The 27,556-nt window shown below is 44.5% G+C and overlaps 1 protein-coding gene across 5 annotated transcripts in view; it reads right to left on the bottom strand.

Annotated features, from left to right (window-relative positions):
• LOC135378629 (membrane-bound transcription factor site-1 protease-like) overlaps positions 1-26,840 on the bottom strand; it is a 156,788-nt gene extending 129,948 nt beyond the window's left edge. Inside the window, exons 1-6 of one of the 5 annotated variants that reach the window (XM_064611708.1) lie at positions 26,563-26,840; positions 24,889-25,182; positions 20,353-20,498; positions 16,592-16,700; positions 7,602-7,681; positions 3,075-3,192 (exon numbers count right to left, since the gene is read on the bottom strand). In XM_064611708.1, the coding sequence (XP_064467778.1) occupies positions 3,075-3,192; positions 7,602-7,681; positions 16,592-16,700; positions 20,353-20,498; positions 24,889-25,066 (631 nt within the window). In that variant the 5' untranslated portion in view covers positions 25,067-25,182; positions 26,563-26,840. Of the gene's footprint in view, positions 1-1,588; positions 1,630-3,074; positions 3,193-7,601; positions 7,682-8,499; positions 8,699-16,591; positions 16,701-20,352; positions 20,499-24,888; positions 25,183-26,562 lie in introns of those variants that run through there. The other 4 variants (XM_064611707.1, XM_064611710.1, XM_064611709.1 and 1 more) reach the window with 4 other exon arrangements.
• Positions 26,841-27,556: the final 716 nt, after the last annotated feature.

Genomic DNA, 27,556 nt, shown 5'->3' with positions numbered 1-27,556 from the left:
ATACCCGTGGAAAGAAAACATGTGACTCAAGTATCCACGTATCCGATTATGCGCCACAAGAGACCGCCCATTTAATGCACGGACCACATTCCCCACTCGCAGAGATATACATCTGAGCATCCCCATTTCGAGGGCAAAAGGGAGCTTATGGAGATGACTGAAACCAAGGTCCTCCTGCAGGTTAGAACTGCTATGACAACGGCGACATACCCACAGGCTGACATCAGGCATGACATTGCATGAGAGTGAAGCGCAGGTTTCGACGTCTGCTATTACGGCATGTTTCGAAAAATTTCTCGAAAACGACTTGGTTATTCTGAATGAAACTTTGATGGTTGTATGTGTACAGTTCTCGTGAAGAGTTTTGGCTAAGTTTCGGAATCGCCCCGGCTGAACCAAACTGTTCCCTTAAAGGTACTGTACAGCAGCAGCATGTAGGCAGTTCATGTTAATGGCATATGTTAATGCTGAAACGTGAAGTTTCAAGATGTGCAACCAGGAGCAGATATAGACCCTGGGCTTCGGAGGAGGGGTCCTTTGTTGAAGCATGCAGCAGGTGAAGGAAGAGAGAGGGAAATCCAATGCATCAACTGACGTTGGGGGAGGGGACATGCATTAGCATGCATGACATAGAAGTAAAGTGTCTATAAATCCAAAATACAGTTGTGGCTAGGCGTCACATGGTACTTTGTGCCGTTTTAACACTAGCATAACATATAGTCAACACTGTAATGGCAGAAGAACAATCTGGCACTTTTGAGGAATTCCTCAGTACTGCGTTAATGTTTGCACACTTGTTTCCCCAAGTGGGAACGTTTAGCCATCACACACTTGAACATGAGGAACGTGCTAGATAGGATATTGCCGATGAGAGCAAAACAGAAGTAGTAAAGACAGGATAGATATGACCTTAACCAGTTTTACCAACATGGGATGTGCGGTACACGTGTATTTTCCTCTCAGTCCGGTGGTGCAGGAAAGGACATTATGAGTCGCCGATAACCACACTAACGGTCAATGGCTACATTACACTTCTGGTAAGATTTTGTGTCAACGATTAGATACAATCTTATTGCCGGGTCAAATTAAAACATATTTCATGGCAAAGCTTGCAAACTTGCTTGCAAATTTTGCAATCTGCTCGCAAAAGCCCGTCCGTGAATCGGCAACATACTCTGTGTATGATGTCATGGTCAGTTTGCCTTGCAGGCAGACCATAGCAGCCTCCCTTCACGGTCACGGTTAATATAGAATATTTTCGCTATTTGGACTATTTTCAACTTCATATTTTACAGTGTGAATGATGTAGTACAGAGGAATAAATTGAAAATGATCGTAGGCTTATTAAATGTCCTATTATGGTCCCTTTAAGTAAACTGCCTGATCATTTTCAGTGTATATAAAAGGTTAAAGGGGGAGGTGTAGAATTAACGAAGGACGTGTACAACGCACGGCTTTAGAGTGCATGCACCTGACTGGTTGCACATGCAGTTTTGCTGTCTTGTTTCCTCCGGATTATTCTGTATTGTACTTTGGTCATCGAGCAAACGAATACCTTTCCTAAGGGAAGCAATGATAGTTTTCCTACCTTTGATTCCCATATTCCAGAGCATATCTGCCTGAAGGGCTGAAGTGTCACGGTCACGGTTAATATAGAATATTTTCGCTATTTGGACTATTTTCAACTTCATCTTTTACAGTGTGAATGATGTAGTACAGAGGAATAAATTGAAAATGATCGTAGGCTTATTAAATGTCCTATTATGGTCCCTTTAAGTAAACTGCCTGATCATTTTCAGTGTATATAAAAGGTTAAAGGGGGAGGTGTAGAATTAACGAAGGACGTGTACAACGCACGGCTTTAGAGTGCATGCACCTGACTGGTTGCACATGCAGTTTTGCTGTCTTGTTTCCTCCGGATTATTCTGTATTGTACTTTGGTCATCGAGCAAACGAATACCTTTCCTAAGGGAAGCAATGATAGTTTTCCTACCTTTGATTCCCATATTCCAGAGCATATCTGCCTGAAGGGCTGAAGTGTCACGGTCACGGTTAATATAGAATATTTTCGCTATTTGGACTATTTTCAACTTCATCTTTTACAGTGTGAATGATGTAGTACAGAGGAATAAATTGAAAATGATCGTAGGCTTATTAAATATCCTAGCGTGGTCTCTTTAAGTAAACTGCCCGATCATTTTCAGTGTACAGTCGCCGTCCTATTTTTAGGACTCGGGGGGGGGGGGGGGGGGGGGCATAAAAGCCCGAATAATCGAGCAGTCCGAAAAAACGAATTTAGCTTCAAAATAAACTTTACTAAGCCGTAGTAGGATGGAAAAATTTGTCGATGCTTTCCTAACGCGCTTCCAGCTCTGCCTGATTACATCAGCTTCTATTTCCTGAAGCCACATTTCGTCAATGTACACTATCAGAAGCACCGTCGTCATCAAGTCCGCAAGTCGGCTCCACCTAACGCATGCGTGCTTTAGGTGAAGCTCGCTTTACAGCGCTGTCGCGCGACTCGCGGGCAGACTGCACGTGCTGGGCCGTTGTCCAAAAACGAAGACGCAAAGTCCACAACGCAAAGTCAAAAATTGAATGTCAACAATCATCACTGCCAATTTTTTTGCTTCATTATTTTAGTTGGTTGATTTCTTTTCATACGAATTTCAGATGATACAAATATTTTCCGTTACCCCAAGAGAGAAATTCGCAGGTTGGGCAAACAGAGTCCGAAATATCGAACGACGGAGCTGCACGGCGTCCGAAATTTTGGACGTTCTTATACATCACCTCAATGGGACCCGCGGCCGTTCCGCGAACGAGTCCGAATAATCGAGCATGTCCGAAAAATCGGGGTCCGAAAAATCGGTCGGCGACTGTACATAAAAGGTTAAAGGGGGAGGTGTAGAATTACCGAAGGGCGTGTACAAAGCACGGTCTTAGAGTGCATGCACCTGACTGGTTGCACGGGCAGTTTTGCTGTCTTGTTTCCTCTGGATTATTCTGTATTGTACTTTGGTCATCGAGCAAACAAATACCTTTCCTAAGTGAAGCAATGATAGTTTTCCTACCTTTGATTCCCATATTCCAGAGCATATCTGCCTGAAGGGCTGAAGTGATCTGGCGGGGCAAAGACCGCATCAACTTGCGCTGCTTATGGTGCTCCGACGTCTGCCACAGCGAATTTCCCTGTGAACATATATAACATCAATGCTGTCGTATATGTGTTCATATATTAGCATCACTGGACCAGAAATCAGAGTCAATCTAAGGTGCAAAGACGGTGGCGGGAAGTGAAGACGATGCGTGACATTGTCTTTGTTCTTGGGGACACAGAGGAGAGGTAATAAATTCTGTGCCTGAAGTCCTGTCAAGTGTGCTGTCGCACATGGGTGAGGTGGATACTTAACATAAAAACGAAGTGGGCAAACTAGACATGTGTGAGACTATAATAGCCCATCTGTGCTGAACGTTATTTGTGTTTTCACCTGATGAAGTGCAGGTTCTGCACTAAAACTTGTGAATATTAAAGAGCGCTCCATTCACCGGACTTATCGTTTTCACACTACTGCTAGACTGGACTATGTACATATATATATAGTGTATGTATATTTTTGTTTTCACTGCGTCTTTTCCTGCAAAATCTATCAACGTAAATTGCTGCTGCAGAACGAACAATTACGGCAAACACAACATTTAGGTCTTGCCAATCCCAAGCAATGATTTCAAAGAATAGACCTGAAGTCCTATACGATGGCCTGACCCTCTGCTCAATTTCTATCATTACAAAGGATTTAAATAGACCTTGGGTAGTGCAGTAGTGTGCTGTCCAAGCCAGGACCCCACTCAGACAAATCCTGGATCCGCCTCTAACCATGTCTCAGACCAACAAGCAGACCGAAATGAAGGCAGGTTTGTAATTTGTGGTGGGTCTTGCAACCAAATGGGAAAGAAATGAAATGCTTCTCAGGCCTGGTATGCACACAGGGAGGTCCACTAACCATGTTAGAAATTCATAGTATATAACGTAAGCGTTCTATAGCGTAACGTTAATAGATTTTTTTTTTTCTGCCAGGAACATTTCCCACATACGGATACCATTTCTACTTCACTTCAATTGGTACTGAAGTATTGTGTTGAATTGGTACTGAAAGGTGCACCTGATAGTCCTCCTATGAAACCTAGAGATAAGTTCAAACTTAGTATACCTTATCTACCATATCGTCAGTAAGCTGGTTGATGAGTATTTTCAAAAGCATCTTGAATGTGTATCAATTCAAAATATGATTTACGTAACCACTACTGTGGAAGATAAATATAGCCTGATTACACTCAAACTTTGAGAGGAAAATGTAACGAAAATACAAAATATATATACGACCAACATTTATCCCCCAATTTTGCTGAAAAATATAACCAGAAAAAGTCAGGCAATAAATATAATATTTTCAAACTTGCGCATATAAAATGCAGCCAAAATTGCACTGCTCTCTGGTACGCATCTCTCAACGTCCCCCGGGACAGCATGCAGCAAGCCGTGAATTCCACACTGTGTTGAAGATGCCATTTTGGATTCACTGTCAGTTGTAATGCAAGTGTCTGCTGCACTGCTGTTCTCCCGCACATATCACTGGACAAATGTGCATCACAAAATGTTCTGAAGAGGGTTTGAAAGGCAAAAATGTTACCTCTTAACCACCTGCGGATGTGCGGACATAACAAATACACTTGCCGTGACTTGAAAACCCGAGATGAGGTAAGGACGATAACAGACAATTATTATAAATGTTATAAATACACTTGTTTCACCTAGAACTGTTGCGGGTGCAGTCATGCACCTTACATGCCCGATACCATGTGGATGCAAATGCTGTCAATCCTGTCCATGCTCATCTCTATCTAGGGCAGCACCTGTGCTTGAACTGGTAGCTAAACAATTTGCAGAAAAAACATCCAGCAATCTGGTGACGGTATATTGATAATTAGGGACTCATGTTCCAGTGTTAGACGAGATGAAACCCATTTTTGCCCACTATTATCATCACTCTTACTTAAGGTAAAACCTGAAGAAAAAAAAACTGTGAACCCAACTCAGCCACTTGCAGAGCCATACTGATACCGTATAGTTTATAGCATGCTCTAATTATTCAAACTGTAGAGGTCCACAGCTGCTTGTTTGAATTACCATAAATTCATGTAAATATAGGGTGCAAGACAAAATTATGGTCTGTTATATGGGTATACACGCGTAGACATTTTTTAACATTTCCTGTGCACCAGCTGACTGCAGGTAGGAACATGGATACAACATTGATAAAGGCCTGTTACTAAGTTCAATAGTCCACGAAGAGGGGTATTTAAAAGAAACCTATCTATGGTTGACTGGCTAGCCAATCGTCTTTGAAACAAAACTGCCAATGCCAGCATAAGCCGGCAGTCCTCTACCGCTTCTTCATTAGCAGACAGATACACTTGATGGTGATCAATGTATTCAAAGGCAGGTGTGTCAGTGTCGTGTAATAAAAAGGAGCCTTGCCATTAGGAGGAGCTTAAAAAAGAAGCTCGACCTGTCAATCAAACTTCGGCGCATTTCACTGGCTGCCGTTTTACATGAGGGCTGCCACGACACCAAAATTTCTCCAAAATGGAGGAAGGTGATTGGAACGGCGAAGCAGAGATTTCGTAACAAAACATTTTCACAGACTACTTTAATTTTACACTGTGAGTATATATCTTCATGTACGCATCTGCAAAATCAGTTTCAATGTTCGCTTTGCCATCATTATTTACGGGAAAATGAGATGTTTCGTCACTAATGTTAGGCCTAGTTAAGACCGTGATTCCAAGAAAATAGCAAGAAAGACGCACCTGATACGCAAGATTTTGCGTCATATCGCTGAATTTTATTGATACATATTTCTCTGCGGGTTTAAAAGTTCATACCAGCAGCCGTCTGCTACGAAGAAGTGGTTCTACCACACTCCTGGCCAATCACTTCTGCCAGCAACCATTTCTGCAAGTCTGAATCTTCCGAATACCACACTCCTGGCCAATCACTTCTGCCAGCAACCATTTCTGCAAGTCTGAATTTTCCGAACATGCCTCTCTTCATGCAGATGGTGCTGATAAAAGTGGGCACAAAATCTGTCATTTTGGTCTGTCTCCAGTAGAATCCTCCCTAATAGCAGTCACAAAAGGATGTGTGAGCCAACCTAGCATTTTCCTCCCAGAAGGCTTGGTCACTCTCATTAGCCCCGTTAGCCCCGGATAACTTCTTTAATCTTGACCAACTCCATGGGAGAGACTCAAACACATTTTATTCCGTACCTTATTCTCTTCTGAGTTTTACTTGTATGTCTATATTTTTATATATTTTACTTTTACTGTTACTAATATTTTTACTTTTTATCGTCCTTTTTGCAATTTGTACTGCTTTGCAATACCTTTCCATTCTTTGCAAGCACAAGCGTTCCCTTGTGCAGATATCCATGCTGCCACCGACCGTTGAGAGGTTCGTATTACGCACCTCATATTCACCTACGCTGAGACGCCGGAGTGTACACTTTCTTTTTTCCCTGTCTCCCTTGCCCTTTGTGTATTAAAGCTTCATTGCTGGTTCATGAGTCTATCTGTTCATCTCGTCCTGTGTTCGTCCTGTGTTTTCCCCTCAAACTAAAGGCAATGTTAATACCAGTAATATCCGTTTCAATCCAAATCCATCAAATCTCTCCAAAAGTGGTGGCACCCAGTAAATAAGAGTGAGGTAAAAGTACTGGATGGATGTAATAATAGACAACCGTATTATGACCTGTGATTGGCTAGTACCTGAAAAAGTGGGTGGAGCTTCACGTATAGGCAGGTCCCATTACTGGCATGACTCTCTTTTAATACACGGCACTGAGGTGCCTCAAGACATAGTGCCACCAGTGTGAAGAAGGAGTCTTCAAATGGTAGGATCATTATACAAGACAACGAACAGTACGAGATGAAAGCGTCGTTTCAACTAAGTGACTTTTTCATACACAGTAAACCTCAGCGGGCTAAACAAAGACCGGTCTGATCGGTCTAAATCGGTCTGAATTCACCAGGAGTATGAAATGTCTGAGTTTCAAATATCGAGAGTATACTGAGAGTGTATACCGTTGTGTTTTTCGCGTGTTTTTTTTTTCTTGAGAAAGGAGCTGCAGAATGGGGTGAAATCGGAATGTATACGGTTGGATAACCAGATTTATTGTTATTCATTTTTTCTTCTCGCCTAGAACATTTCTAAAAAGTGTCTCTCTCATTTCGGATTAATGACGTGATTAGAGATTCTGCTGAATGTGCAGTGCTTAGCGCTATTTAATGTCCATACTAGTGGCTGAATTTGCATCAAGTTCACTTTTGGGGTCTTTCCGGTTTTACAATAATCGACGATGGCTCAAATCTGGGGGGCAAACACAGGTGTTACTGCGTTTAAACCTACAGCACATGGCCCTATGCAAGCTACATTAGTACATTCTGAACAGCGACTTGTAACCCTCAATCCTACTTAATAATTCTAATGCTGCCAGCATCGCACCGCATGTAAGAAACGTTGCGCATAAGTGTGCTCTTACCCAAGACAGGCTGTTCCTCTTGGAGAAGGGTCGGGATGAATGCCAGCAGTTTGCCCCGTCACACACGCTGTCAGTTGATACTGGAGTATGGAGTAAGAAAATTCAATAGTTATCATTAAATCATAAAGAAGGATGGTGAAAGCACTATGAGCAAAGTAGTTAAATTGAGGATTTCTTAATTTCTGCTGAATGAAGTTGAACACTGAGAATATGTATCTTCCTCAGATGATCACAGTCAACATCAACAAAAAGTCGTGTATTGTGTAATGTCGACAACATAATTTTCCCATGTTACTTGTCTGTGTGCAGGCGTCCCCACGCTTAACTGTAGCGAGGGAGCGGGTGGCCTGCCTGCATGACAGCACCGCCTTGCATCAATGCTGGGGTGGGGACTCACACTGGGGTAGTCACGGTACATGAGCACCTCCTCTCGACGGGATGAACTTGGGGGAACCGTTGTAGTAGGATGGATCACCTGCTGTGTGGTGTCATCTAACGCTCTCGCCCAACGAGCACACCAACCGCATGTGTGCGTTATCTACTACGCTTTATCTAAATGCTGGTTTGCGGAAGTGTGAGTTACGAGGGGCGCACTATTATTAAATAATTTTCAGGCGTATGCAAACATTGTGGCCTCACCCATGTTTGCTCTGAGCGTTCTGCTCACTATGACGTGTGCCATCACATAAATTTTTATTTCGTTTCGCGGTGCTGAAGAAAGATTTCGTAACGTGTTTATGTGGATGCAAATAGTCCAAAGGCACACTTTGATGGTACAGTCGAACCTCCATATTTCTAATTATTGAGTGTATCACACAATAAAAAGGTCCCCTCGAAAATTACATGTAAAAGTATAGCACGGACGTACGGCTTTATCGAACTTTGGTACCGCGGTTGCCCGATATATTGAATGTCGAGATCCTCAAAAGGCCACCTCTTCTGGGCACTCGCGATGACACACCCGCGATCTCGCACTCTTGGAGAGGAGGAAGGAGCGAAAGAGGGCAGAGGAGGAGAGAGCACTTGGGCGGAAACATGGATGAGGAAACTGAAGCTGTGGTGGAACAGACGGACGCGGACATAGCCGTTGCCGATGAAGCAGATAGCATCGACGACAATGACAGACCACTAACCTCATCTCAGCGTTTCAAGTGATTCATCACTACTGCGTAGATATGGAAAGCTCCCGCCCTACAAACGTGGAGCATCTTGACAAGATCGAGACGCATGTGCTCAACTTCTTGGCCCACAAGAAATTGTGCACAATATACAGTACACACACTCACATACAGTACCGTACAGAACAATGGGACAAACTGAAGAGAGGCACAATGCCATAGTGAAGCAAGGCATAATGGTATGCTGCAAGTCCCATTGTGGTTGGGACAAACACCTCCCAAAGATCACATTTGCCATGCATACAGCAGAGAGTGTGCTAACAGGATACACTCCACTGCACCTCTGTTATGGAAGGGAACTGTGCATCCCAAGGACATGGACATGAAAACAAGTTGTGCGTCCTCTCGGTCGGGACAAGAGTAATGTGACCAGACTACCCCTTTTAGGCAGGACAGGCCCCACGTTTACAGTCAAGGTCTGAGTGTACGATTAGCCTGCTTGGGGACGGTGTGTAGTCCTGCTTTTGGGTGGTACGATCCCCAAATGAAAAATGACGCAGCTAAACAATGGTTTTCTACTCCCACGTGGCCCTGTTCAGCCCGTCTTAGACAGAGTGAAAGCGCAGCTTTGCGTAATGTCATCCTACTCGGGTAGATGTTAGCAAATTCAACGAAAAAAGTATCCTGGCAAAGCAGACAACACGCACTTCATCGGAGAGAAACCATCCAAGTAGCCTCAGGTATCGAGGTATGGAGAGGGCATAGGCCTTCTCTCCTAGGTAGTGTTGTCTTCTTCCAGCCAATACCTTTCCACGATCTAGTCAATGGAACATTTTTATGTGTTGGCTCACAAGCCATCCATTTGACGGTACTTCATGCAGAGCAAAGATCGCTTGCACACGCCTTGCTCATGAAGCTGCCTCAGTAGGAACGTGGTCTTGATATAATCATCAATCATTGTGACACTGACAATCATGACGAAATGGAAGTGCAAGTTCAGCGATTTCGAGAGTTCAGGGTGAGATTTTCTAGTTTTCTACTACAAGTATGAAGGCACAGTTAACAAAATACATTCGGCTCAAAGTGTTTTATGCTTATGGAAAACTAGGAAACCCTAGGAAACTGGCTCCTACCACATGGTCGCACAAACAAACGATTTTACCTCATTGAGCAGGCATGTGGTATATATTAGGATATGGCAGTATGCAAAATGTAAATGATAAAGTATAAGAAATATACAAATTGAAATCCAGTTAAAATAACAGCAATGGGTAGGCAAAGTGCAAATTGAAATCCAGTTAAAATAGCAGCAAGGGTATAGGCAAAGTGCAAATTGAAGTACAGTTAAAATAACAGCAATGGGTATAGGCAAAGTGCAATGTCCTGCCTTGAGCACCATGATCACATTAGACAAGAGACACCTCCCCAAGAGTACCGCACAGAGCTGTCCAAGAGCCTGCAAGACACCTAGGATTATTCACAGGACCAATACCTAGTAGGGTTGGAGTGCGAAAAGAACAGCAATTCAAAAAAGTCTGAGCCTGCTGTGAGAGACTTAGTCCTGCATGACCACCACACCCTCAGTGATGACGGCATGGGCATTTCAGTCAAACTAGCTCCTAGTTGGAATTGTTCCATTGTAATTACAGCTAGAAGGTGCATAAGCTTCGAGACCCACTCTCATAACGGTTGCGTGGAGAGGCAAAGGAGGAGCAGCTGACACTGTATTATACAACATGAGAGTTATTGAACAGTTTCAAAGGGGGAACCTGTGAGGGCAGTGGGAGCCCGATGAGAGAAGGACGTCGTGCATGGGTGCTCAGTACATGATTGATGCTTATGTGGTGTTAGGTTGAGTTATTTTGCAGTAACCATGCAAATATGTATCCAGTTGACTAGAGAGTATGATACCCTGGACCCTGACACAGTATTCCATGAAAGTGAGTGTAAACTAGCGAACGGCATAGGGGGATTAAGATCCAGCAATAGGGCTTCCAGTGGCAATGAAACAATGTCAATACACTGCTGTAAAATGATAGTCACGCTGATGTTCCTGCAAGGGGCATGTGATGTGAGAGGGCGAGAGCGTGTGACAAAAAGTTGTTTCGAAAGTACACAACCTTGGTGTAAACACTAAACTATCGAAAGGCCTAAGCAATAGCAAGGAGTTGTACCTCAGCACTTGTTACTCAGTCAAAACATACAAAAAATGGTCTAGCCCCTAGGACCATAGCCTCTGAAAAGGGTACCTGTCAAAAACAGCTTTGTGGATCTCTAAAGATATGTCTGAAAGAAATACTCACGTGGAAACCTTCATCAGCAACAACAATAACTTAATTTTAATGATGATGATTGGGGAGTTTCACTGCCAGGGGCAACACTCTACCCCACTGCTGGCAGTAATGTGGTCAAATGGAATAATGAGTCACCTCACAGTGAGGACTTTAAAGTGGGACTACGCAACAAATTCACGACAAAGGTTGTGGTATATCTGTAAACTTTGGGATGTCAGAAACCATGTGTACGAAATATTTCAGTCCAAAACTGTGCAGATTCTGCTGAAACGAATTATTACAAAGCGAGCGCTTCGCGTGACGTCATGGAATCCTCCTCCGGAAGTACCACCGTAGCATCTAGCTCTCTTTTCTGCTCTTCGCATTTCGGTTTCGGTTTACTATTGTCATCATTTACGAATTAATTACTCGCGCAAAATAAATGCGCATGTTGTACAGTTAAACCTCGATATAACGAACCTCGATTTAGCGAATTCCTCGACATAACAAAGTTTTTTCCTGTCCCTTTCTTCTTCTCCCATGAAAACTAGGTATTTTTTACCTCGGTATAGCGAATTCCCACTAGATATGAGACCTCGACATAGCGAAGCCCGCGCGTCCGTGAACGCCAGCTTCAGCAAGAAGTTATTTCAGCGACCGACGCCGAAAGCACGGAAAATGCAGAAAATTCCACGCTACGAGAGGAAACGCGCTCCCTCGACCCTCTCTCAGAATCTCTCTCTCGCCCCTCTCTCTCTCTTCCTTTCCTGTGCCTTCCTCCTTCCTCAGCTCCATCATTCTCTCATCGTACTTCGACGTGACTGCTCTGAGACTCTTCCCACTCGACCACGTGTCTTGTACGTACAGCAAAGACTGAGGATGAACGAAAGCCAGAATCCGAGGAAGCGGAAAGTGCTATGTTTGGAAGACAAGGCCGCTATCATCGCTGCGGTTTCTAGAAGTGAGAAAAAGAAGGACGTTGCTTTGCGTTTCAGGATCGCGCAGAGTTCACTGTCCACGATTTTGAAAGAAAAGGAGAAGATCATGTCAAGTGTGGAGCGTGGTTCGAGCTCGCAACGGAAAAAGGTGAAGAGACCGACGTACGAAGAAATAGAGAAGGCCCTCTTCGCCTGGTTCATGGACGTAAGGGCTAGGAACGTCCCAGTGAGCGGCGCCATGCTTATCCAGAAAGCCAAAGATTTTGGGTGCATGTTAGGGTGCGACGACTTCAAGGCCAGTAACGGAGGGCTCCAGAACTTCAAGGCCAGACACCAAATCATTGGCAAAGTCATCAGCGGAGAGTCTGCGTCTGCAGATGTGGCCGGCGCTGCGTCTTGGAAAGAGGAGCGCCTCCCCCACATGCTAAGCGGTTTTGATCCTGTCGACATTTACAATGCCGATGAGAGTGGACTCTTTTTCCAAATGTTACCGAAGAGGACGCTTGCTCTGAAGGGTGAAGCTTGTCATGGAGGGAAGCAGAGCAAACTACGAATTACTGTTCTCTTGTGCACAAATATGGATGGAAGTGACAAGCGTGCGCCACTTGTGATATGCTACAGCAAGAAGCCTCGCAGTTTTAGCAACGCTAAACGTCTCCCAGTTCAGTATGTCTCCAATAAGAAAGCATGGATGACACGAGACATTTTCACGCGGTGGCTACGGGACTTCGACGAGGACATGCGGCGCAGGCAGAGGAAAATTTGCCTGTTCTTGGACAACTGCAAGGCTCATCACGTTGAAGATCTTGTTCTGAGTAACATAGAACTGCAGTACTTTCCGGCAAACTACACCTCGGTCATCCAGCCACTTGACCAAGGCGTAATCAACAGCGTAAAGTGTGCGTACCGCAATCGCGTGTTGTCCAAAATGCTGTTGGATATCAGGTTGAACAGGAATACGAAAGTGGACGTGTACCAAGCTGTTGAAATGCTAGCCGCCTCGTGGGTAGCTACAAGCGCCAGCATAATCAGCAACTGCTTTCGAAAAGCAGGCTTCATTCTCGACCATGCATTGGCATCGCTTGACGACAGCCAGAACGCCGAAAGCATTCCACCGGAACTTGTTGCTGCAACGTGGCAGTCCCTAAGTGAATTTTCCGACGTCCCGGACGGGACGACGCTGGATGACTACGTGAACAGTGATGCCAGTGTCGTAGCCACAGAAGAGCTGGACGACGCGGAAATCGTGCGTTCTGTTAAAGATGGCGGCGGCAGTGACACGGAGGACGGTGACGAAGCGCAACAAGATGAAACGTGCGATGTGCCATCGGGCACACAAGTGTTGGACGCCATTGATGTTTTGCGGCGCTACGCACTGGCGCAGCAGAATATGGAGCGTGCTGTGGAGGCCATTTGGTCTTATGAGCGGGTAGTGATACCAGCTATGCAACAGCAGTACCACACGAAGATGACAGATTATTTTACGAAATAAAATTTTCAAAGTGAAGTAAATCGATCATGTCACGTGTATTTTTCGACAATGTAGGGTTGACGGTGCAGAGCGGTTCGCATTTTAATGATATCGTCAGCGTGATAATTTCATTAGCTCTACTCTCTGGTATACTCGATTTAACGAATTTTTTGAAATAACGAAGTTAATTGCGCGCGTATGCTTCTTCGTTATATCGAGGTTTAACTGGTAACTCGGTATCGAGGAGGTGGTTTGTGTTCGGTATGATGCTCACTTAATTTTTTTCCGAATCCTTCCGAAGTCTCCCTTTAAGTTCTGCAGTGTACAAAAAGTACAGTAGAATCTCGATGATACGAATCTCACGGGGTCGCGGAAAAAATTCGTATCATCCGACATTCGTATCAAACGAATTAAACCAAAATAAAAATTGAGGCAAGAAAATAGACAGTGACTGTTCATTTCCCGTTACTGTCAGTGAAAGAGGTCTGTCGTAACGCTTTTGTGTCTCCGTTTTTGGCCAATGCTGCCCAAATACGCGAGATGATTCAAAATACGTAGCACATGCTTTCCACCCGCGAGTCGCGCGACAGTGGTCTACAGCGAGCTTCTCCTAAAGCACGCAGGCATTAGGTGAAACCGACTTGCGGAATGGTGACGCGTAATGTTGCTACAAGTTGTCCCGGTATGTTCCATCCACGTGTTCTGGTCGCTGTTTTCTGCCAGAGCGATGTCACACAGCTTCGCGGTTTATTGTTGCGAGGGGGGTGGGGGGGTAAAAAGGTCAAAAGGTGATAAGGTGATAAGGTTCGTGCAATCCCTTTGATCTTATCTCCTCCACCACCACCAAAAGGAAAGTCATTGCTTGCATTGCGCTACATGATGTAAGGGAGTTCGTGGTGAGGATCGCCCTCCCTTTTAGAAAGAAGGAGCAGCATGACTCGCGTGCTCTCGCATCACGGGGGAACGACCTCTGTCGCATCCTCGGCTCATTCGTATCACCCGTAAAGGCAAGATAACGCGTTCGTATCATCCGAACTCGAATACATGGGAAGAAAGGCATTCCGGCCGGGACCGGAAAAGAATTCGTATCATCCCGAAATTCGTATCATCCGTGATCGTATCATCGAGATTCTACTGTATAGAAGTGTTTTTAAGGCAGAGGACCACCTTGCTTTATCGGCACGAATTCATTGGAAGCCATTTTTCAATGGCTAAGGAAGGTGTCCGAGGAGCTGAAAAAGATGACGTAGTGGATTTGTATTACAGTTTACCGTCCTTCTCAGGTGGTCGAAAAGGCGCAGGAATTGGTGGACAATGCAGGAAGAGTAGCCTTCGAGGCATGCCGGTAAAAGACCTGCTTGATCTAATGGCACTTTACCAGACAACAATCTTCATGCAACAAAGGGGACAAGGTATAAAAGCAGAACAATGGGGCTTGCATCAGATTTAAGTTGGCCCATTCTAAGTGACATCTTCCTGGCCAAGGTGGAGCAGCTGTTGAAGAGGCATTGAACTGTGTGCACCATGAAGGTTTTTCAAAGCCTTCCGATATGCAAGGGATTTTCTAGTCCTGTGGGTAGGCCCTACACATCCCTTGCACCTAGAAGCTTGTTTCCAACAGGAAGGCAGAAGGTTTGAATTCACTATAGAAACCCCATTGCATAACTGTTTACATTTTCTGGATCTCACCCTACTTCTGAGGATGACCTGGACAAGAACACTGATGCGCTTCATTTTAAACCACTCGAAGGTGACAAAAAATGACATCACCAAAAGCTGTACGGATGCCACCTTAAAAGGATGGTACCACCAACAGGAGACCAGCCCCAAGGAACAGACCTGCTGCTCGAAGAGGACTTAATATCCAGAAGACTGCATATCCCATGGTTCCCACTCAATTTCGGAAAAGAATTCAAGGGTCTCTCAAGGACTCATCATTTTCCCCGGGGATGTAAAACACAGTTTATCGTCGGAACTTCAATATTTCACACAAAATACTGGTAGGCTACATATATCACATGAGAGAATACATGGGGATTGTGCGATAGTGACCTGCTCACAAACTTAATTGAGGACTCCTGAATCTTGAAGATCGTAGGATAGAAAAGAAGGCTGATGAATACAATACAGGGTGCCATTAATTTATAGCACTTCAGACTTCCGCTACTTGATTGCTATTCCAAGGAGTGCCAACTCCTATGGTTTCAAAACTATAGTTCTGGCTCTGAAGAAGCGAAATTAGGTTTGCACTGCAGCCCTGCGAAAATAGATGCAAAATTAAGGTTTCAAGGACTGTGGACAGTTCCAGTGTTTTCCAGACCTTGAAAACAGCGTTTGAAAATTCCAGGACTTCAAGGGTTTCAAAGACCAGTGGAAATCCATGATAACCAATATCGCATGGAGGCTTTTAGGTAATGGAACCAGTTCAAGGTGGAAGGAATCACGTAGAAGCAATCTCGGCAGACTGACAGTCATACTGTACGTACACCACTTGTCCCTCAGTATGAAGAAACTGGGAGGCACATATGATATCCCAGTTGCTTCCAATGTGGAGAATAAATTAGCGTTGCTAGTTGTGAAGATCAACAGAGTCACAGCTGGAGTGTTATAATGTGAACGATGACACAGACAGATCTCTGAACGATGACACAGTCAGATCTCAGAACGATCACATTGTATGGGAGTCATTCACAAATTTGTGTTTGCCTGCTGTACAGTGTGCATGGGGCAGATGGGCCATTGTCTTAACGTTAGACAGAACGAACACTAGAGGTCCTTCGAGGGCAGCATGTCTGTGGCTATTCAAGAGCATGTGGAGAAGTGTGTGAAAAACATTTGGCTATATATTTTGGTTGGTTTTGATAACATAAGTGTGTCGTCGTGGGCCACTGAAAGTCCGTACGGTAAGCAGGCAAACTGCTAAGTATCTATCTAAGTATGTGGGGCTACTGCAAACACCCAGTGCTATGATTCTCTGAGGACTATCATGTGTGATAATCATTACAAGACTTATTGCCATGTGGCTGCAGTTGAAGAAAATTTAAATATGCTCATGGAAAGCAAAAACTAATATCTTGCCATTTGAGTTTCTGATAGTAACATGTGTGTTAAGTAATATATGGAACACTAGTGTGTGAACTTATGCAGGCTGAACAGTTTGAGCAGTTCCTTGCACAAATTTGGAGCTTACCATTGTATGTGAGCAGAGATCTTGTGACCATTCTCTGAGGCGTAACATGCTTGATCAGGGGATGATCTCTCAGAGCCGACAATGCATCACGGGATCCATTTGCCTTAAGCTGCAGCAAAAGATATGCAAGCAAAATGAATGAGAATACAAAATACATGCATGCATGTCAGATTAAATGGCACTTTTAATCTGACATGCAGTACCAACAGGCCCAATCCCACATTTTGAGTACCTTCGTTTCTAGTTATTCGTGCTTTCCGTATGTATCGTCTATGTTCAACGACTCGTTCTGGACCAACGTTGTTTACCGTGCCTTCCGCGTGTGTCGTTCTCGTCTGTTTTTAGCGCTTTTAATCTGACAAGGTAGGTTCGTTCCTCTGTCTGTGTGCTTTAAGTTATACATACCTGCCAACTTGGGAACATCCAAATTAGGGAAATTTCAAAACCAGGGGGGAGGGGGGGAAGAAGGAAAAAGCCGATGTTGGGAGGCTTTTATTTGCACATGTAACAGGAGCACACTTGCCCCCAGTAGGCACATCAGGCACCAGTTTTGCAGCAACAGAGTTTTCCCTCTCCAAGAAACTATCTGGGTGTCAAGCTGTGACAAGGCTATGACACTTTCTCAAAAGAACGTGAAGACACAAAACTGTCTAGTTCTTTTTGCGGCCCTCACATTCAACACTGCTCGTTCAGCACTACCTCAGCAATGTGTCTGAAATTCAAAAGCCCATCTGGACTTCCCAGGAGAGCTTAAACATAATAGTTGTTGAACAAGTTAGTTAACGAGTCATTAAAAAGTAGTTTGCATAGTACGTCAGAACCATCAGTCACAGTTGTACATCGCTGTGGTCAGCTCAGCGCGAGCATCATGAGCTCTTGTGCGCAGTTTCCCATTTCACCGACAATTGCATTCGACTTAGTTCAGAGCACAATCCTCCTCCGTGTTTCCAACTCTCGACGCTGCAAAGAGTTTTGCATTGTCGTGAGTTGGGAATACGGAGGACGAGAGCCCGCGCGGATAACATTGTAGTCCTTGTCTTGCTTTCGTAAAGACTGACCTAGCTAGCATTGTTTGTCTTGGCATTTAAGGTGGTTCTTGCGCTTCCTCGACGTAACGTGGGTAACAATGTCGGTCCACCCTCCCCCCAGAATGTTGATGTCGCAGCCGTAAACTGTGAAGAACACATGGTGCCCTTCCTGGACGCGATCACGCGTCCCAATTCATCTGCGTATTGCTTCAGAAACACGCGTAGATACTTGTTTCGCTCACACTAAGCCGTGATGTGGAATATGCAAGGCAGAAACAGTCGCCCGAAAACATGGAGGAAATGCCCGGAAACTAGGAGTGCTAGAACAAGAACCATAACCAGAAACCTTGAACTCCGTAACATAGAGGCTTCGGAAAGAGGCAGCGATGCCGATGGCAATCGGGCTGGTATTGGACTGACGTTTATGTCTGTGTGGTCAGAGAAGAAGCAGGCGTTTGAGATATAGAGGGGGAAACTGCAATTTCCGGGAGATATCCTTCCCGGTCATACAACCGTACAAACCGGTCTGAATCCGGGAGTTTTCCGGATGAATCGGGAGAGTTGGCAGGTATGAATTTGTCTACTTTGAGTTTCATATCATTATGCATGTAAAACACACTGATTACAGCTTTCGATTCCTCAAATTTATTTTGTTTTCTCTAATATTCGACAATATGAATTTGCTTTATGAACAATTTCGGACCGGGACAAAAGTGTCCAAATTATTGAAGCACTACTGTTATTGCATTTTACATTTATCAGGAATACATTCCGATGAAGTGTAGCAACCCATTTAAAGGAGCACAGAAGACGTCTGATGAAAGTTCGTGTGTCATTTTACTGAATAGTGTGAAATGTTTTGATGTGTGCAATTTGCTTGCTAGAAGAAAACTCACATAAACATGGCTCCGTGCGTTCAACCTTAAGCCGCCACTCCGGGTATAACAAGGAGAAGTATGATGCCACGTCACCGATGACGTTACAGGGGCAACTCGTTTTAGTTCGCTGGTCAGCGGGGGTCAGCGCCCTGTCCCTTTGCCGCCGAAACCGGTTTTGCCAATTCCCCCAGAGAATTGGGGATAGAAGGAGCAGCCGAATCATCAACGAGCCAGGAGCAATGCTTTTTCAGAACCAGCCGCCGAGAAGCAGACGACAGCGGAGTAGAAGACAGCATTTCTCTGGACCAATCAGCAAATGTGGCCCCCGTAGCGTCGGCGCGAGGTCCCAGGCAGATCGCAGGCTGGTACTGCTCTCCACTGCCGTTGCGCATGGTCGTCTTTTGCGGCGTACTTTAAATTCAATTTCTGCGATAATTACGACTCTATGGGGTGAATTAATTCTTATGATGCATTTTAATCATCCGCTTAGCAGTTCTGCACAAAGAAAACATGGTGTAAAAAAAGACTTCTGTGCCATTTTAACCAATTCAAAGGAGCAAAAGTCAGTGGATCTACATCAAGTCAGTCGGTCTATATCATCGGGTTTAGGAAACCCTCCATGTGAACAGACACCACACAGTGAAAATATGCACTGAGATTTACAGAGATTTCTCTTTAACTATGCAGGAGGCTGCTGATGAAGTGGACACCACCATAGGATTCCGTCATCAAGAGTTTCCGAGAAAACTTGGAACGGATCTCATCGGTGCAAAATGGCTGCTGCACCACAACAACGCACTAGATCGTGCATCCCCAATTAATTGGCAAAACATCAGGGCATCAGTCGTGACATTGCCCACCCCTGTGAGGTCGACAGAGGCGAGCCCTTTCACTAGCACCGCCACCACCACCAAAACATCACACATTCCTGGTGAACCACCCACCTATCATCTGGTCATGGCCCCGGCAGACTTTTCCTTGCCTCAGAGACTGAAGAAAGCAATTAGAAAGGATGCCATTTTTAGACCATAGAGGGGGTTCAAGAGTGAGTTCTGGCAAAAAGGCTCAGCCACTCAGGCTTGCCTCTCATGGAGTTCTGGCAAAAAGTGGGTGCATTGAGCACGTGCTCTGGAGCACGGGAGTGCATGCCCCAAGCACTTAGCGGATGGAGCACATCATAGAGTGTGGTTTTCGGAGTGTGCTCGAGCAAAAGTCTCGCACTCGGAACCCATTTCGAAGCGCTGGGAGCGCGATGCACAGGTCCCGAAACGTGACTTCAGGAGTGACGAACCTCCTTCGCCGGGACGCTTGCTCGGAGGCAGGTTATCACGCGCCGCAGAGTGGAGCATGGAGCCCCGTCCACATTAGTCTCACCACGAAACACCTGTCGTCAAGAGGATGCGTCAATTCACCGAATGCGACTCAATACGGCTTTTATAGCTCAGTGGCATCACCGCTTCAGACAAGTTGACTTTCCTAGATTCTCTAAGCAGACTGTCCTGGCTTTTTGCTCGCCTCCTTTTTGGGAACCTTAGGACTTTGATCCTTATTGTGAAGAGGCTCGTTATTTTATTCCCCACATCACCAGCAGCAATGGGGTATAGAGTACAGTACAGCCCCTTGCGATGAAACTTCCCGTTCATCATCTCATAATAAAGTTGTTGTCGTTCGGCCTCCTTTTATATACACACCTCATAGTTTATCTCACGTGACCCTGTGTATCTTATCTCCGTTTCGAATGCCATTAATTACAGAAAGCCTTATCACCTTTGCCTGATGTCAACTATCCAATTATCCATCTTTCATTACATCTTCTCGTTGCAATGCATTTCACTGATATCTTCTGAAACCTTACCAAAACAACGTCGAAGTCACTGGGGAAGTCACTGGCTGCATTCAGCCTTGGGACAACTTGCCACTCCCCTGCACCACACAGAGCCGCTGAAAGGTAGTGGCCACGTGTTTCCTTCTTGTAGTAGTGCTTGAACTTCACTATGTATTCTGAACAAAAGAGAAAACCGAAAGGTCAATGCTCAAAAGGGCTCAGACAGTTGGCCCTGAGCTATACCGACTGGAGGTACAATATGATCATTCGTAGGTACCTGAACTTTGTGATGTAAGTTCTGCAGTAAATGGATAATATGGCTCACTCAAAAGGGCAACACATCAGAACACGGTACTGTGTGCTTATCATTCACCTGTGCAATTATTTTCTACTCATTATGATGACATGCCAATGTAAATTCTGTGCCTCACATGATGACCCGACAACACAAGGGCCCACAGGTTCTAAAATTCGTACTGCCTGTTTACATAGGAGGCTCAACCACGCGGAAATGTCTAGGGATGTTTCAAGAACAGAAGCACATAACCGTGTAAGGTGGATCGTCGACTGATAAACTCTCGAATTTTGAATTCCGTGGCTTCATGAACGGGGTCCTCTGAGACACGACACATCCTCTCACTCCTTCCATTTATGAAGCCCGTCCATTTATGGAGCCCCCAATTAGTTAACGATACTTTCAGAAAGTTTACCGTTCGTAAATCGTGGGCCAACTGTATTCCATTAGAATTGCAAATCTAATATGGAATTACAGTAAAATCTCCGAGGTCGGACAACTTCCCATGTCGAACAAGATTTCATTGCGCCGGTAGGCTCCCATTGAAACTCCATGGGGACAAAATTCTCTATGTCAGACACCGGCCCATGCCGGAAGTAGGACAGGGTATTCCCTGCCAAGTCAGACAAAACACTGGTCAGATTATCTCAATCTCAGCCCATCATTGCACCAAAAAACCAAAATGAGCCAGTTCCCTTAACTTTCGCAGTTTTTTGTTTTCTTTTTTTTTTCCTATACCAGTCTCAGCATTGTGTTGTTTTAGTTTTTGGAGTCCAAAAAGGGGTGCTGGCGGTCTACACTGCAACTATTCTTTAGCGTGAGCACTTGTTTTCAGTTTGTCTAGAGCCTTTGAACATGCACTGCGTCAGGGCAATCAAAAGTGGGCTGACGCTTCACAGATAAGTCCTTGAGCTTCATTCCAAGTGCGTTTAAACTCCCAAGAAAGCAGCACACTGCTCGAAAAGCTCCAAAGGTTATGCCATTAAGTAGAATCTGCACAGAATTGAATCTACTAAAATCAGTAATCATCATCAGTGAAGAGTGGGAAAGAGGTACCAGACAACACTAATAAACATGAATTGAAGATGATAGACATTTCTTGAAACACAGCAGTGTTACTTTCCATTTTTTGTTTCCCTTGTATTCTGTAACTCGGACACCTCCCTATTTAGAACACATTTTGGCTGCATCACTGGGGTCCAAGGTAGGGAGGTTTCACTGCATATATATTCAAATTTTGAATTGAAGCGATTACCAATCCAGAGCAAACAAATACTTGAAAATATCCTTGAATACTTCAGAGGCTGCACGTGTCAGACTTAAAACAATGCATACATCACATATAGAATGTTTTCACCTACGTCATGTTATGATGTGGTATGCTCGTAAGCTCCTACCACTTTTCGTGCTAGTGGCATTGAATGATGCCAAACTGCCCTATTTTTCAACACAAAAACCATAGTTTTCATAAAGGAAAATGTGAAAACGACAATGACAAAGTGCATTTAGGATAAAAGGAGGGTACTGACATGTTCGGATTTGAAAACACCATTGAAGGCTTCGTTTTCGAGCAAATGCTAGATAATTTCGGCGGCTGCACCGAAAAAGTGACCATAACCATGGCGGCCAAACACGTTCGTTTGACGTCATTTGAAAACACACTATACAGTTGTTTCTTTTTTTTTTCTTTAATCCACAACTGATTTTCTTTCTTCTTCTTTTATAGCTATGTGAGCAGCACTGATGCAGTTTTAGCAGTTGAGTTACACAGCCGAGTGGACACCCCTTGAACACACAACTAATTGCCTCAAATCCATTAATTAATGCTGTTGAGTAAAGGTTTTGTGGGGAAAGTGAGACAGCAGAATGAAGCCAAATCTTTGTTGCAAGCATTTTTTTTTTTTTTTCGTTTTTCATTCAGAAGGAAGCACATACGTTGAAATACGTATCCACTGCCTGTAGTAGTTCAATGCCCTTTTCGAGAGAGTGCCCACCAGGCCGTATAAACCACTTGCAAGAACGGTATCTATGCTCCACTCATGGATAATCTTTTTCTTACAAATCTGGCACCCTGAAGACAACTATTTGCTTCCAGTAAGCCGCTATTTCTCTTCCTATTTGATTCGGTTTTAAAATACTTATTCATGCAGTCCTGGGAATGTCGCAAAGGGCTTCCAGCTTTCCAATGCCTAAAATGTTGTTGACTAACGTAGGTAGTATGTAACGTTACACAGCAGGAGTCTCTGACCTCAAGTGTAGGCGGCTGTAGGGAAGGAAATGTCTATCTTTACTCCACGTCATTTGTTCTTTCGGCAACAGTTCCAAGTACAAAGGTAAATTTTTTATCAACATGGTGCCTCCAATATTCACCACAGAGGTGCGTGCAGAACTCGACAGCTTCCAAAAAAGCTACCGAGAATTTCAGGTACAACTGAAGAAACCTATGCAGAATGGTACAAAGTACTTTTTTTTTAATCTGCTTCCCATGAGGTGTCAATTTGTACTTCTAAATTACTCCACTGGTAGGTAATTTCTGCAAGTACAGTTCCACTCTCATTTATCCAACAACTGCAGTTTCCATAGAAAAATGTCCAGCCGGCGAATCATCGGGACAAACGAAACTCAGGAGCATATGGAGGGCATAATGAGATGTCCACCAGCATTTGTGTAAAATATAATTCTGCACCTGTAAACTCTTACTGACAATTTTACCCTGATGAACATTCTTTGGATTGGAAGTGAAAGAAGTGCCTTGAGGCATTCAGGTGCAGCCATTGGCGCTAAGAAAATGAAGTTTTGGCGCAGCTTCGCGATCCGCCGTTGAAGGGCCTCGGGCGTGCATGGATACTAATTTATGATGTGGAATGAATGCCTCCCACGTTAAGTTTCAGTTTCATTGTGTCCAGGAAAATTTTCCACTCAATTTAGAGGCGCAAAATCTGGAAGCTGCAAGGCCACACTATCGTGGCCGCTTCCGAGGAGTCTGAGCAGAGCGGGCATGAACTACATGTTTTGCTGTCGAACAGCCTAATGCTCCTCAAGGGTAGCAAACTACAGTGACTCCCAACAACAGACCTAGACCATGTCTTTAGAAGCACACCCTCATGTCCAGAGTTCGAGGTGACTCGATTCCTAACTAGGTTCATATTTTTTGGTAACTTGTAACTCAACTCGGTACTTTTGTGCTGTGGTAACTTTCTGAGGAGCTAGTTTCTTTTCCGGGTGACTTTGCCACAGTAACTTAAGCTAAGTTCCAAGTTACTTTTAATTGACTTTTCACTGACGTCCACATATTTTCTTGCTTCCTATCCGGTTCTTTTATGGCATTTTATGCCATAAAACGTGAATGAATGAATGAAACGTCAATCAATGAGAGTATTCTATTCAGGAAGTAAGAAATGCTGCCATTGAAATGAAGCTGAACCATTGTGCACCCACAGGGAGTAAGATGCAAAGCGTTCGAATTGCTGTACATAAATGGAGACTATCTAAGCGTGTTGCACTCCTCCACAGGCAACTCATGGTCTAACTCAACTGCTCATGTGCGCTGCATCTGTGCACTGCTATTTTGTGTTCAAAGTAACTTGGAAGTAATTCGTTCTTTTTTTTTAAGTAACTCAGTAACCGCGAGTTACATTTCAGGCTGAAGAACTTCATTATTAACTTAGTTACATTTTTCACATGGTAACTTAACTCGCAACGTATTCTTTGACGGGCCTTGATCTATGCTCATGCCTCTCAACTTGGATAGCTATGATGATGCAAACAAAAACATATGATGAAAGTGAAATGCAAGCGAGTTGGTGTATGCTTGACACATGCAACACGTCCCTGAGCATGGAGAAACAAAAAAGATAACACAAAATGAACCACACAATCACTGGAACGTCAGAGTGACGTTCCTCAAAGACACATGCGCGTCCCGAGGGTCCCCGAGACAGCTTGGCTAGGGCTAGGCTAAGCATAGCTGGCATCGGCTTAGACAGATTAGCCGGCTAGTAAGTCGCTGTGACAGCTCCCTCTCACGCTTAAATTTTGTGAAACGTCGGCGTCTCATTCACTTCTGGTTTCGTTTTATCGCGGCACACTTGATTTTCATTGGACTGCGAAGTAGTCGCTGACTCTGCGCTTTGGCTCAAATTCAGGAAAAAAAAACACTCTATGGCACAGGGTGGCGTAGTTTGGCACGGCACTTCCATTACTGGATTGGTTGTCAATTCTGCCGACACAGCACTATGTACAGATAAGCAACTCAAAGAACAAAAACAAACCATTATGCACAATGCTCGTTGTGTACTGTTCCAGCACCAGTGGAACTGCACCACTGTCTCTGCAGGAGTATCCGCCCTGTGATGCATGTGAGGCTTGCACATTGAATAAAATGGCCAACATGTGAAGGAGGCACAAGAAGCAGCATGAAGGGGTCCGCCATTTCCGCTGCATGTGCATGTTTGCGTCGCAATGCACTTTTGCGTGGTTCGTCGTGGCATTGGGCAGAGTTCTTTGCGTGAGTGCTGCTTCTTCCAACGGTCCAGTTTCTCGGAGCTGCTTTATTCACGCATGACCTGAAAAAAGAGGCACAGTAAAAATTCGGGCATGTTCACCATTGAGACCCCAGTTCTGTACGGGTTGACGCCGACTGGTGCCAACATGAGGTTCAGCAGGTGCCTTTACTTTTCACAGGATTGAAACTTTGGGGTAGTTTGTACATACATCAAAGGCGCAACTGCACCAAGCACAACACTGCACATTCTGCACTGTGTTTTGCCGCAGCTCCACCTTTGATGCATTTAGTTTTACACGAAACATTACCACAGCATTGAGAAACACTTAAGAACGGGAAATGCTCTTAGTGCTCTAAGCACCGAGCAATCCTGTGTTTCCAGTATAGGGTGTTTTCACATGACGTCAAACAAATGCGTTTGGCCGCCCTGGTGGTGGTCACTTTTTCGGTGCAGCTGCTGGAATTATCTAGCAGCTGCTCAAAAACGAAGCCTTGTACGGTGTCCGGTCGCGTCTGTACCCTTCTTTTTGTCCCGAAGACGCTTTGTCATTGTCATTCTCACATTTACTTTGATGAAAACTATGGTCGTCACATCGAACTAAAGCGCAGTCTGTCATCTTTCAATGCCGCTAGTACGAAAAGTGACCACCAGTGGGAGAAGCTTACAAGCAGGCAATGTCACTGCCACGTCACAATATAATGTAGGTGAAAACTCCCTATTTATTCTGTAATTTCCAGTATTATCGTGTGTTTATTCACATGACGTCATCCACAGCAGACCGCCACTGTCGCTAGCAGGCAGATGTGCTGCCACTGGCCGCAATATTGTAGGTCCCATCCAAGACGTTACCCATATTGTACCTAATTGTATTAACATTACGTACAACTGAAATATGGCAATCGTCTAAAATAATGGACAGTGGCAGCACTGTCACCTTCGGCACACCAATGGGCAATCACGACCATAGAAGCAGCTCTGACACTAACTTTAACAAGCGGCAGCCAGTTACATTTTCATAGCATAACCATTTATGATTTCACCTACTGTTACATGGTTGTATACTGTGCAGAAAGTATACCTTGCAAGTGGGGCTGAAAACTACGAAGCATGTCTTATAACTTATAGCCCATGTTTTTTTGAGCATCTCAACACACAACCAGGCATTATCTCAGAACTACTAAACTACAAGTGGGAATTTTTAGCAAACACAATAGGGTTGTCGTGGGACTAAAAACGAGAAAATCAGAAGTGTGTCCGTAAACTGTACACTTTTTCCTGAGGGAAGGTAAACAGGACACGAACGAACGAAGGGAACACTTTTTTACAGTTAGGTTACGTACTTTCCGCTACAAGCCCTTGATTGTGAAAAGCGACATGCCACGCACGTAGCAGGGAGTTACAAAGGATTGCATGAGATAATAAGACATGCTGTCGACATACATGCTCCTTCAGAGACGCTACGCGTTATGAAGTAAATTCTGCACATCACACCTTTCATGGCCAATACCGATTGCGAGCGTCGTCACGTAACATTGTGAGGATATTCTGCCACGCCATGGCAACTCTACGAAGCAGTCATGTTCTGTGATTTGGTTGATCTTTTAAACACCTTGTCTGTTCGCACGTAACCATCTAACACAGTGAGAACTCATATCTGACAGAAACACAACCAACTCCTGCAACACGAACAGCCATCTTTAGAGCACGGATATTGTTGGCTAGCCGATTGGAATGGATTCGGATTTCGATACGTAGGGTGCAACAGGTGTAGACAACAACACCTAGATAAGCCATTTTTTCATAGAAAAGTCAGTCCATTCGTTTATTATTTTCGGAAGAAAAGGGTTGTACCGCTTCTGTAGCAGTTCTTAAATGCATGCGACGTCTATGCAGGATTGTCGCTTTTCGGCTGACGTAAAAAATAACGTAGCTGATGCTGTCACATTTTACTTTCTTCATTCCGTACATGACTGCCGCGGCGCCACAATAAACCCACTATTCGACACATTTCGCATTTCGACCTCCTGTGTTTCCCTCTAGGGCGAAAATATAACAGTTTCGTCTTTGCACGTGGTTTTTGGAAGACGCTTTAGGGACTGTGCGACAAACTGGTGGCGCCGCTATGCGGCCTCCGGAGAAAGTACCTGGCGTGATAGCCGTCGGGTAGCGAGCTTTGTTTACATGTGAAGTGCGAGCGTCATTCTTTGCCACACTAGACCTGTTGCATCTTTAACTGTGTAGGCACCTGAAAGGACGCTGCACTGGGGACCAGATGTGTCATTTCTCGTGATTTCTATGCGTCGAATATCACCGAGAGGCTCGCAGGGAATAGCGTTCGTGACGCCTGTTTGACCCTTGCATGAGGTGCACAACATGAGCGAATGTATTCTATTTCTTTTGTTCTAGTTTCGATGAAACTGAATAAGGACCTGTA

This window comes from Ornithodoros turicata, chromosome 1 (assembly GCF_037126465.1).
Source record: "Ornithodoros turicata isolate Travis chromosome 1, ASM3712646v1, whole genome shotgun sequence".
Lineage (NCBI taxonomy): Eukaryota > Metazoa > Arthropoda > Arachnida > Ixodida > Argasidae > Ornithodoros > Ornithodoros turicata.
This window is presented reverse-complemented; position numbering and strand designations above follow the sequence as displayed.